The 13,064-nt window shown below is 41.2% G+C and overlaps 1 protein-coding gene across 1 annotated transcript in view; it reads left to right on the top strand.

The window, feature by feature from the left end:
* Positions 1 to 563: 563 nt before the first annotated feature.
* Positions 564 to 13,064, top strand: part of LOC126245092 (keratin, type II cytoskeletal 68 kDa, component IB-like) — a 79,905-nt gene continuing 67,404 nt past the window's right edge. Inside the window, exon 1 of the mRNA XM_049948289.1 lies at positions 564 to 674. Coding sequence (XP_049804246.1) covers positions 593 to 674 — 82 coding nt within the window. The 5' untranslated portion in view covers positions 564 to 592. The remainder of the gene's footprint in view (positions 675 to 13,064) is intronic.

Raw genomic sequence — 13,064 nt, forward strand, 5'->3', positions numbered from 1 at the left:
TTTTGGTACAGACACCCTCACCGTTGTTTTTATGCATACAACATCAAATGTTAGTTTAGTTTGATGAAGGCTCTCAAACGATAGAGCTGTTTTCCATCTTATACTGCTTGTGGAAGCACAGGTGTACACTCATACCTAAACAAATATCGACGTCAAAACTTTTTTAACATGAAATCTGTCAGCTTGTATTTCGCATAATAAATTTATATTATGTAGTACCAGTCGTCCTTACGCCCCTTTGCGGCCTCTCCGTGCCCCCAACATTTTTATGAGACTCCAGTATGTGTCCGCTTTTGGATTATCTACGCTAACTGAGAGTATCCTTGATTTCACGTCAGAGCACGGGTGTTCCCACGATCCACTGCGCGTGGTCCGTGAGACGTCGACGCGGGGCAAAGCACTTCTCGTCACGAAGCACTCGTCGCCAAAAACGGAGGGCGGACGCACGCCGGCTGCCGGAAGTAGCCTCGAGCGGGGGCCACGCCCCTGGGCCGTGTCACAATGCGACATAAGGGATTCCCGCGCCGCGCCGCGCCGGGGGCAGGGAAGTGTTAAAAGGCCGGCGGCGCGCGCCGCGACGCCAGCCGTCACCATGGCGACGCCCCGCCACCTGCCGCTGCTGCTCGCACTGCTGCTGGCCGCACTCGCCCGAGCCGCACCTACCGACATCGCAGGTCAGTAGGTCGCCCAGTCACTGGAGCGCGTGCGAGGCATTAATATCGAAGGGTAATTTGTGCTGTTGGAGAAAAAGAACTGCCGTACGGTTCACGACCAGGTGCAAACCTGGGCAACCGATCAATGTAGCTAATGGGTCAGGCACTGGACTCTCATTCTAGAAGAACAAAGCTGTACTTTTTGCCATCCAGTTTAGGCTTTCCTGACGCACTTCAGGATAGCTCCTCTGCAGAAGTAATAGCCTGTTTCACTCATGGAGTACGACAGGGTTCTATTTTGAGTCCACTCCTATTCCTTATATATGTGAACGTCCTTACATTTTCATTAAGCAGAACTGGTACTTTTTGCAGGCGATTCTAGCGTCATAATAAACCCTATTAGAGAGAAAGTAATATATATACAGGGTGGTCCATTGATCCTGACCGGGCCAAATTTCTCGCGAAATAAGCGTCAAACGAAGAAACTACAAACAACGAAACTTGTCTAGCTTGAAGGGGGAATCCAGATGGCGCTATGGTTGGCCCGCTAGTGGCGCTGCCATAGGTCAAATGGATATCAACTGCGTTTTTTTTTAAATAGGAACCCCCATTTTTATTACATATTCGTGTAGTACGTAAAGAAATGTGAATGTTTTATTTGGACCACTTTTTTCGCTTTGTGATAGATGGTGCTGTAATAGTCACAAATATATGGCTCACAATTTAGACGAACAGTTGGTAACACGTAGGTTTTTTAAATTAAAATACAGAACGTAGGTACATTTGGACATATTATTTCGGTTGTTCCAATGTGATACATTTACTTTTGTGAACTTTTCTAAGAGCGCATGCTGATACTACCATGCCGGCCGGAGTGGCCGTGCGGTTCTAGGCGCTACAGTCTGGAACCGAGTGACCGCTACGGTCGCAGGTTCGAATCCTGCCTCGGGCATGGATGTGTGTAATGTCCTTAGGTTAGTTAGGTTTAATTAGTTCGAGGTTCTAGGCGACTGATGACCTCAGAAGTTAAGTCGCATAGTGCTCAGAGCCATTTTTTTGTTGCTACCTGTAAATACCACATTAATGCAATAAATTCTCCAATTGATGTACGTCTACCTCAATGCATTTGGCAATACGTGTAACGACATTCCTCTCAACAGCGAGTAGTTCACTTTCCGTAATGTTCGCACATGCATTGGCAATGCGCTGACGCATGTTGTCAGGCGTTGTCGGTGGATCACGATAGCATATATCCTTCAACTTTCCACACGGAAAGAAATCCTGTGACGTTACATCCGGTGAACATGCGGACCATAGTATGGTGCTTCGATGACCAATCCACCTGTTATGAAATTTGCTATTCAATACCGCTTCAACCGCACTTGAGCTATGTGCCGGACATCCATCATGTTGGAAGTACATCGCCATTCTGTCATGCAGTGAAACATCTAGCAGTAACATCGGTAGAACATTACGTAGGAAATCAGCATACATTGCACCATTTAAATTGCCATCGATAAAATGGGGGCCAATTATCCTTCCTCCCATAATGCCGCACCATACATTAACCCACCAAGATCGCTGATATGTCTGTTCTTTCGGACATGAAGATAATGGATGAGGATAATGGGGAAGGGGCACTACATTAGTAGCGTGTGGCCAAGTTGAGAATTTGGGGCTGGGGGGAGGCGTGCTAAGGGTAGTCCGTACAGTTGCGATAACCACTGTGTCCTGATGGCGTCCGTAATAAGCAGGAGACACGGGTTCGAACCCTAGTCCAGCACAAATTTTCAACTTTCCCCATAGATTTCCGTCAATGCCCACACCCAGCCAATGTCTGTAATTCTTTTGTGTCTTAGTTATTAAAATATTTATCTGAAATTCTACTCTCGCTATATTCTGCTATATCACACTGTATTCATTGTAAAACGTACACTTTCGAGGCCGGAAACGACCCACTAATTAAAATACTCTTTGGTGTTATGCCGTGGTCGCATGTATTAATTGTTGAAACCAAACATTTCTTAGTCATCTGCGGAAAACATCTCAAGCAGAGGGTTGTAGCTTTCTCAAAGATCCGATGGAAGCCCTGACTCGTTGCTGTCAACAGTTAGTCAGGTCGTACATCGGACCTTCAAAAACTTCAGAACTCCCTTGAAAATGTCTTCTGCGGATAGAGTAGAAATGCTGGGTTTTAGCAACAGATTGATCCGACCACGGCGCAATAGGCCGTAGTGTTTTAAATAGATGTGACACTTATATTCAGATTTGTACAACGAATACAATCATACGAACAACTGATGTGGCAAATACACAGGAGTCAGCAAAAAGCGTCCTGATATATTTTGCATATTTACACTCTATAATTCCTTATGGAATAAGTTTCTGGAGTAACTCATCACTTAGAAAGAAAATATTAATCGAGCAGCAAGAATAATATGTGTTCTCCGCAGTCATACTGCCCATTTAACTGCATCTTCACACTATATACGTTTTCTACCCAAGTAGTATTGTCCATACCTACAGCACAGGAAGAAAAAACCGACTTTTATTACACATTATTAAAGTAGTCAGTGGCTCCGAAAGCAGTTCAGTGTGCATCATCAAAAAGTTTTGATCATTTGCCCAGCAACATAAGATGTCTGATAGCACCACAAGCTTTAAATCTAACGTAATATCATTCCTTGTGGACTATTTCTGCTTCACATTAGAATTTTTATTTAAAAAGTAGTAGGCTGTAAAAAGACTAATTTTTAAAGGTAGCCACATTAGTAGGAATGAAAAATAATATGTTCAGTATTGTTAAAACTGATCATGTCTACATATAATGTAAACTTACTCTTTCGTCACTATTTAAGTAAAAAAAAATATTCAGATGATCTGTGTAACATGTACTATAACGAACAATCCCAGTCACACTGAGTGTCCTAGTCGTCACTAACGGTGACGTTAAACTATCAGCTTCCTTCGTTCCTTCTACCACTCCATACGCCCGTGTGCCCATTTTGTTGCTTCTTTGTCTAAGCAACTTCCGAGCTGGCCTCAAATGATTCAAAATCGGGCACGTCTGTTACTGAAGAATCCGATGCGACCCCCGGGAATCGAACTCGAGAACGCGCGTCGGTGTTCTAGCTGTTGGGGAGATGTATAATTAGACGTCAATTACGTGAAGCACTTGCGTAATCGAATTTTCGTTTCACGAAATCATCGAGAGCAGAAACGCCAGTCAATTCGGGCGAGGCAAACTTTGTACAGTGTCGAGAGCTGATCTTGTAATCAGTCAAGGCTTTGCAAAGTGAGCTCAGAATGCACAACCTGAAAATAGTAGTTACGCAGGTTTGAATCCAGCTCTAGCAAATACCTTTAATCTGTTACGTACATGGGACTGAAATCTTTAATGTCAAAATTTTATATATGACAGAGTATTCGAAACTGAATGTTTCGAGTAACGAATCAGTCGTCGGAAATAAATATTTCACGCAGTACTAGGTGATGAATAGTGTTTGGACGCGAAAAAAGTATTTCAAACTGCTTATGCTTTCCATCGACGTTAGTGGCGCTACCTGTATAAAGCAATACACAATCGCCTGATGTGTGTTCACAATGGAATTTTTCGTGGTCCTGTATGAAACAACAGTAGAAACCGAAGAGGAACGGTAGGGACAATGAGTGTGGTAATTTTTTATACCCAGTTATAACACGTACTAAGAATGGTGGTCGTCACTTTGAACAGAAGCTGTGAGCTTAAGTTGATCTGTAAGGTGCAAGCTGTTTACAACATAAAGAACTAAGTAGTAATTTCCGGCTATTAGTTCTTTAGCTCGTAATACTCAGTTTAGCATCCTCGAGCATAAGTATAGATTCGACCTACAAAATTCTGGACACCCAGTGTGTACTGAACTTATTCAATAATTTGTTCTCAGATTGTGATGAAGCTTCTCTGAGGTGTAGGAACAGTTTCTTTATTAATTTATTGCTGTTAATCCATCAAATGGTTATTAAATTCGTATGTGTAAAAATCATTCTACATATGTATGTATGTATGTATGAATATATGTATGTATAAATGTACTTTCCATATATAATCCTAAACCACTGGATCGATTTCAACCACAGTTGGTACACGTATCACTTACTACCTGGAGAGAGGCACTATGAGGATATGAACCACATACCTACCATACGTTTGGGGGTGGAAACGAAAAGGTGCTCACGTAGGTGCACAACCCAGGAACGTCTGGAGCAAATTGGTATATACATAACTCATTATTTGTATAAAAAATACAAATGTCGTGTGGCATTGTTGGCTGTGTGATTACACTTGCCAATTCTAAAGGGTGTTCTTCCAGCCGCGCGGGATTAGCCGAGCGATGCCGGCACGGTAGCTCAGCGTGTTCGGTCAGAGGGTTTAGCTACCCTCTGTAACAAAAAACTGAGTGAACGGATCAACGAACAATCTGAACGAGTGTCATCGAACGTCCGCCATGAACAAATTCAACGAACAATAAAGAAAAAAATGAGATAAAAAAGTGGGTAGCGTTCAAGACCTATTAAAAAAAAAAGCGGTCTGAGGCGCTGCAGTCATGGGCTGTGCGGCTGGTCCCGGCGGTGGTTCGAGTCCTCCCTCGGGCATGAGTGTGTTTGTTTGTCCTTAGGATAATTTAGGTTAAGTAGTGTGTAAGCTTAGCAGTTAAGTCCCATAAGATTTCACACACATTTGAACATTTTTTGGTGTTCTTCCTCCGTACAGACTGACCCTTTCCTTTCGGATATGTCTTAGTAGTATTGTATAGGTGAGTATAATGGATGAGTGTATCTGCTTTTTGCGTGATCAGTCTTCTGACTGGTTTAATGTGGCCCTCCACGAATTCCTCTCCTGTGCCAACCTCTTCATCTCAGAGTAGCACTTGCAACGTACGTCCCCAATTATTTGCCGGCTGTATTGCAATCTCTGTCTTCCTCTACAGTTTTTGTCGTCTAAAGCTCTCTCTAGCACCATGGAAGTCATTCCCTCATGACTTAACGGATGTCCTATCACCCTGTCCCTTTTCCTTGTCAGTGTTTTCAACATATTTCTTTCCTCTCCGATTCTGCGCAGAAGCTCCTCATGCCTTATCTTATCAGTCCACCTAATTTTCAACATTCGTCTGTAGCATCATCTCAAATGCTTCGATTATTTTCTGTTCTGGTTTTCTCAAAGAACATGTTCCACTATCATTAAGCGCCGTGCTACAAAATCACATTCGTTGAAATTTCTTCCTCAAATTAAGGCCTATTTTTGTTACTAATAGACTCCTCTTCGCCAGGAATGCCCTTTTAGCCAGTTCTAGCCTGCTTTTGATGTCCTCCTTGCTCCATCCGTCATTGGTTATTTTGCTGCCCAGGTAGTAGAATTCCTTAACTTCGTCTACTTCGTGACCATTAATTCTGATGTTACGTTTCTCGCTGTTCTCATTTCTGCTACTTCTCATTACTTTCGTCTTTCTTCATTTTACTCTCAGTCCATATTCTGTACTCATTAGACTGCTCGTTTCTCTCGGCAGATCATGTAGTTCATCTTCACTTTCACTCAGGATAGGAATGTCATTAGCGAATCGTATCAGTGGTATCGTTTCACCCTGAATAATTTCACTCCTGAACCTTTCCTTTATTTCCGTCACTGCTTCTCCCACCAAGATATTGAACAGTAGGGCGAAAGACTACGTACCTATTTTACACCCTTTATAATTAGAGCACTTCGATCTTGGTCGTCCACTCTTATTATTCCATCTTGGCTCTTGTACACATTATATATTACCCATAATGAGTGTATAGTGTAGTGTTACGCATTATGATGGTGAGATAAAAGAGAGGGTGCCTGCACATAGCCTAGTACTCGGGGATAGCACCGAGGGGGCCGCCGAGTTTAATGTCCCTATCCAGCGGACGGATCGCCATCAACAGTGTCGCATGTCTTCTTTGGTATTTAATGCAGGACACTGCCACAAGGGCTGACGATCAGGGACTTTACGGACCATCTCTCGCCCCCTTGCCGGCCAAGTTTTAGCAGCGAAAATTTCATCCAGCACCAGTATTCGAACCGGCTTATCTCTGAGTCGAGCGCAACGCACAAGCATGCGTTAGCGACCTAGGCTACGGAGGGGTAGGATTGGGTGAGAAGCGCTGACATGGAAAATCGTTCGAAAACGACCAGTTGCTATTTCTTACCTACATTTAATTGAGTCGTACTACTTTAAAAGTATGAAGTGCAATCTGTCTCTTATCTGTATTTTTAAATGCGACAAAAAAATAAAAAAAACTGATGGAATGCGAGTGAATGTGATGAAATGAGACGACATACTTACCCTTTACAAAAGTAAAAAGTGTTTGTTTCATTTTCACACCAAAACAGCTGAACAATTGCCAAGGACATTTTGCATACATTCGCTGGAACAATTACAAGTTCCCTTAGGATTTCGATGAAACCGGGCACAATTCGTTACAGATACAAATGAAATATGTGCAGAAATATGTGCGAAGCGGGACGTAATCTTTTGCCAGAAATGCTTTCTGTTCTATTACAGTTCCGATTACATCCCTCGGCTGTTATTAGCGATATTACGCAAGCAACTCTGCTGCTCGCCTTCCATGAAGACGACAGGAGTGTGAGAAGATTTCTATGGCACGTTTTTCGAGGTAGTCAAGGAAACTACCATACTACGAACGAAGTAACTTGTCATTTTACTAGACTTCTGATCGGTCCGATATACAATCCATCCTTGCTTTCGGCAACGCTGAAGGAGCACACTTCTAGATATGAGACCGCTTTTCCCGTAGCGGCACAGATGTCAGCCAACAACGTTTCCATGGATCCCTTCGTGTTTGGTGCTGGTAACGACAATGGAAGCAATCGCTGTGTAATTTGAACTAAAGACCCTTTTGAAAGTATTGAACTTTCATTTCAATTGATTCAACTGTGGTTTCTTGGCGAAACATAGTATGTTGTACTAATTGAATGAAACACATGTGTAGCCTTGTTTCACAAACTTTATTATTATTGTACGACCTATGTTTCGGGTTATAAGCCCATTCACTAGTACAAAATTGCTCACAGATGAGAACCAAGCCAACATAAACATTTCAGGTTCTTGATCTACCCATTCTCGACTTAAACTGTAACAGTTACGACTGTTGCCAAATTTTACCCAAAGATTTACAAAATTCATTTGGACAGCTTTTACAGTTACTGCAATTAAACATATGTTGGAGAGTGCTATTTTTGTCATTGTCTATCGATGGATGAAAGCACCAAGGTTCTGCTCCTAAGCAGAGACTGTAACTTTGTCTAAAAGGAGTGAATAATTGAATTAAGTTTGCTCATTCAATAATAAATGTGGGATACAGACATTTGTTTCTGAATTTCTTATACTTCTGAGTAAGATTTGCACCCTTTCGCTCTACATGTAGGACTTTTAAATGTAGTATGTATTTGTGGTTTTCGTTTCAGCGATATTCACCAAAGGATTAATCTGTCTTCCTTAATCTCCAGCTTCTACCGTGTTCTCTGAGCCTAGCACATACTGACCTCCCAGTCTGTCAATGTAACAGAACTGCCACTCTTCGCAGATGATCTTATAAGCCTAACTTAAACATGATGTCTGGTTGTTTACCTTTTGAACTGAAGAAACATCTACCTAGTGTCTGTGGGACATAGAAAAACACAGCGAGACCATTTACCTTTAAAATGTCGCTTATGCTTTGTGAAGTTTTACCTTTGCAAGGTAAATTCCATCACTTGCTTTTCGGTCTGTCTATGTCTATATTGTTTACAAGGTACAGTAGGATCTGGTTTGCTTCCTCAGTCTTTCATTGAGAATTTTGTCTATAATATTGGAATCCAATTTATTATTTATGGCTACTGTTTCTACTGTACTGGGTTCCTAGTTATAGTCTTCTTGGAACATGAAGATAGAAAGTAGACGGTGGATCATGTGGTGGGATGCTGCATGTTTGTAGGGCGTAGGATTTCGAGGGGAATCTGGGATGAATATGTCAGTAAAGGAGTCTTTCCGGTAATTTTAAATTTATGGTTGTTATTTCCTTTACAGATGGAAAACAGCAACCATAAATTTAAAATTTAAAAACCACACCAATGTAATATTTTATGTGCAAAGGAGGTATGCCTTTTGAAGAGATAAACTTTTAGATACTTCTTATAACAGCGGCTGTTCGTGAAATCAGCAGAAAAATTTGTAAATGCTTTGTGAAACGTTGCGGACGTCTTAGTGCACTCAAAAACTGATATTTACCTTGACCATTGTATTAATTAATTTTATAGTGTCACTGTATCAATTAATTTTGTACTAGCTTACGCGTTTCGGCGCTACGTCATTCTCAAAGGCTGTATAAAAGAAATATATGACAGGGTATCAGTGAAAATACATTGGTACAATTACATAAAACATCTTAGTAGAAACGGAAGAAGCACGTACTCAGTGAAAAACATTAATAAAATACATGATATGAACATCATAAAAAGGAGAGACAGAGTTCACAAAAAAATCCGTAACACATTCTTAGGTAAAACGAAGCTTAACTTCGCAGACATGGATATGGAGTACCTGGTCTACATTACATGATGGTACCTGAATGCAAAATGGTTCATTAAACACATCGAAGTATTTGATGAAGAACCGCCCAGGTGGCAGTCCTACATGGTGTTAATGAAAATTACAGAAGTATTGATGCAATTGATTGATACAATGTAGTTATAAATGACAAATAACGTTCTATCTATTACACCACCCAGTTTATTATCTTATAAATATCAGCTTGCGTAAGGACTCTGGCGAAAATGATCATCAAAAGATTGCGTCATTGCACAAAAATCTAATTAAAACAAGTGAACATCTAGCTGTTCAATAAAATAATATATTACAACAATGCGTAATTTAGTATTCATTAACGCATACATAAAAACGGTGGGCTCAGTGTATTGATATTCCAGCCATAACATAAAACAAAATTTACAAAGTTAGATGTAAAATGTAGCTTAGTATGTAACAATTTTGCAGAGATAAGCATCAGTGTAAGTACGAAATGTAATTTATCTAAGGGCAGGTATACACTAGCTGAGCGTGTATTGAATATACAGCTCAGCTATGGTAAACTGTGAGTGTATCATTAAAAGTCTAGTGGTCTTGTGTAATAACATTCCACTTATGATAGAACCAGCAATATACCGGGTGTTCGGAAATTCCCGTTACAAACTTATAGGAATTGCAGAGGCGAATGAGTGCATAATATTTCAAACAGAACCCCGTTTCTACCACGTTTTCAGTTCAGATATTTAACGCATCCACTTTTGTTTGAGGAACTGAATTAAGCTTGATGCGTTATTAGGTAACAGTTTGAAAGGAAACATAACGAAACCTCGATTTATCACTTAAGTACATTGAGCAGCTGTTGTAATGCATCAGTACGGTTCGCTACGTACAGCATGCTGGGTTCTTGTTTTGTTTGGAATTATGTAAACACGTAATGTTTAAGAGTTAATACTTCAAATGTTCTTAAGTGATAAATGAATGTACCATTATGCTTCCTTTCGAATTTTTACCTAATAATTGCACTGCGTCACGCCTGATCCAAGTCCTTAAGGAGAAATGAATGAGCTAAACATCTGAATTGAAACCGTCACTCCTCTCTACAAATCCTTGCAGTTTGTAACGGAAATTTCCGAACATCCTGCATAAAAACTGAGATAACAGTATGTAATTTTTTTTAAAATAAAACTTAAACAAAGAGTTTATTTGTAAAATTTCCATTGCTTTGAAATATTGGGTTATTATGGAAAATGGAAAATGCGATCAGTGCTATGTTAACAACAACGGCGACGACTAGAAACGAGCAACAAACACAAGGAGTAAGATATAAGGCTTCCACGGCCGGTGTTCTTTTGGACAAAATAATTTTCGGTACTGAGCCGCGTCATAGTAAACTACTAAATCAGCTAAACTGCCGACATTTCGACCGACTTGCTGCGGTTCTCTTGAGGGAAAAAATAACAGCAATAAAATACCGAAAATCGGCTTTTTCAGAAACTTATTTCAGAAATCGGTTATTTCGAGCGGTTTAACAGTCAGAATAAACTGGAGTTGAAAGAACGGGTATAACCGAAAACCTGTTGTTTCAGCGATAACCACCATCTCTAATGACAGTATTGCGACAGCAATAGATTAAATGTAGGTACTTTTCAGCAGTTCGAAAAAAGATTCTTTTCCTCACTTCAGAGCATCGGTTACAAGAGAAGCGTCAGTTCGCTGGATGGAGTCGTTGTTGAAAGCCCAGTCCCCCACCTCGGTATGTTGTTGCTGAGAAATGACTGCCCACTTGCGCAAGCGCGGAACTGTCCTCAACCCGAAGGTTTGAACACTGAAGTGCGCTACTACACGTAGCTGTATTGGTGGTAGGATGTCCTTCCCTACTTCCGGCCTTTGAACTGACTTACGGAGGCAGTCACATCGTTACCTACACTTCACCATGGGTTCCGAATGGTGCAACGCAATAGTTTTCGCATTCGACATTCATTGCAGGAGGCGAAAGAAGAATTAAGCGTCAGAATAAATTTTATTGGATCTGTACTCTTATACCGGGTGGGCAAAATAAAAGTCATCCCTTAAGAGAGGAAACCTAATTAACACCATCTGCCTAGTTGCGGATGATGTACGTACGTTGGGTTGGCTGTCTTAAGGTATATGAAATATTTTCTGGGCCACTTTTATTTTGCTAATCCTGTAGTTACTTACATATCCACAGGGACACTAGAAATCGAGTACATGCATGTTGTATCTAACGCTAATGCTATCTGTAATTTTAATTAACGTATTCAGTTTAAACTACTTAATGAGATCCGACATATTAACATCTTTTAGTGTTACATTTGGTTTCGCGGATGGTACCAATAAATCTCCAATCTCCAGTCCCGACAGTTCTGATAACAACAAAATTAGTTACTTTGTGAATTCTGTGTAGCACTTTAGGCTGGAAAATTACCTACACGTACAGAGGCCTAAATTATTCAAACTTTTTTATACTCGACCGTTCGGTGGCTTTATGAAGAATGAGTTTCGTGGTTGAACGTAACTGTTTCGTTTAGATGGCTGTGATGAGTGCGCGTGGAGTGTAGTTTGGTATTTGTATTGTTGGTAAACGAAAAAAAATAAGGCGACTTTCTGAGCCTGCTCGTAGCCTACTCGTCTGGGAGCGGAGCTACTGAACTTAACGCCACCATCCAGCAGAAGGGTGCCCTCGCTACATGGGACATCGACAGAGCTTTGGAAGATAGCCCCGGGCACTGATGGAGAACTTTATGCCACCACCTGTGCTTGCCCCACTGGCCGAATATTACTGTCGAAAATTACTTCCACAAGCAAAATGCGAAGCAGCTTTCTCCAGATCGAGCGCGATCTTTCAAGCGTCCTGGTACTGAACTGGATCTTAAATGAATCGCCTCTCTTGAAGTAGCTCTCTTAGTGCTTCAATCCATTGTTTAAACTTAGGCAGAACTGCCTATTTCCAAACCCATAGACTTATACATTTTATTCACATTAGGTTTTTTCCCGGGGCTTCGCCGGTGTACATCACATGTATTTCATATATACATGAATGTCACATCTATTTAACATTGTTGAGAGCGAAAGCGTTGATCTCATAAGACGCGCTGAAAACGATCGTTCACTTCATTTAATCAAGTTACTCCTTGTTAACTGCTTGATGCGGAAGGTAAAGCATGGTGTTGAAAGGTCTCTGTTGGATTCCTTTCATGTTTAATTTCTCAAATTTGTTGTCTTTTAAGGAATAAATTCCTCTTCTAAATTTACTGTGGCGTTTCTGACTATCTGGGAGGAGACTGAGTAGTGGAACGTGTTACTTTTACACGTAAACAAGAACGATCTCTCACACTACTACACTTTAAAGCACAGTTTATATGTAATTCTTATATGTAATTCATGTCACACAGTCTCATACGGAACCTACATCCGCTTTCTTTTATATACTGTGTATGATAAGATACTGTCATCCCCCTTCCCTTCTGTGTGAGAGGATGAATGATCAAATGTGTTTGTAGCTGCATGCTTGAGGGTAGCAGACAAGGCTGTCTGCTAGAGAACAGTAGGACCAACGTTGAAACAGGTAGCTACGGTTCCTAAAAGCAGAGAGGTTTCCATTCTTAGTATGGTCCGGTCCGTCCCCTGTCATGTTGGTATAGGAAGCTGCCCCTCTGGCTCCTTCCGTTGGTCTTTGTGAGCGACTCTCGGGAGCACGCTGGGTAGTTCAGTGGGAGTCTGGAAGTTGGAGAGTTGCAGCCGAGCGGTAGGCAGTAGGAGTCTGGCAGCTGGAGAGTGGGCAGTTGGAGTCCAGTAGTAGCGCAGG

The sequence above is a fragment of the Schistocerca nitens genome, chromosome 1 (genome assembly GCF_023898315.1).
Source record: "Schistocerca nitens isolate TAMUIC-IGC-003100 chromosome 1, iqSchNite1.1, whole genome shotgun sequence".
Taxonomy (NCBI): domain Eukaryota; kingdom Metazoa; phylum Arthropoda; class Insecta; order Orthoptera; family Acrididae; genus Schistocerca; species Schistocerca nitens.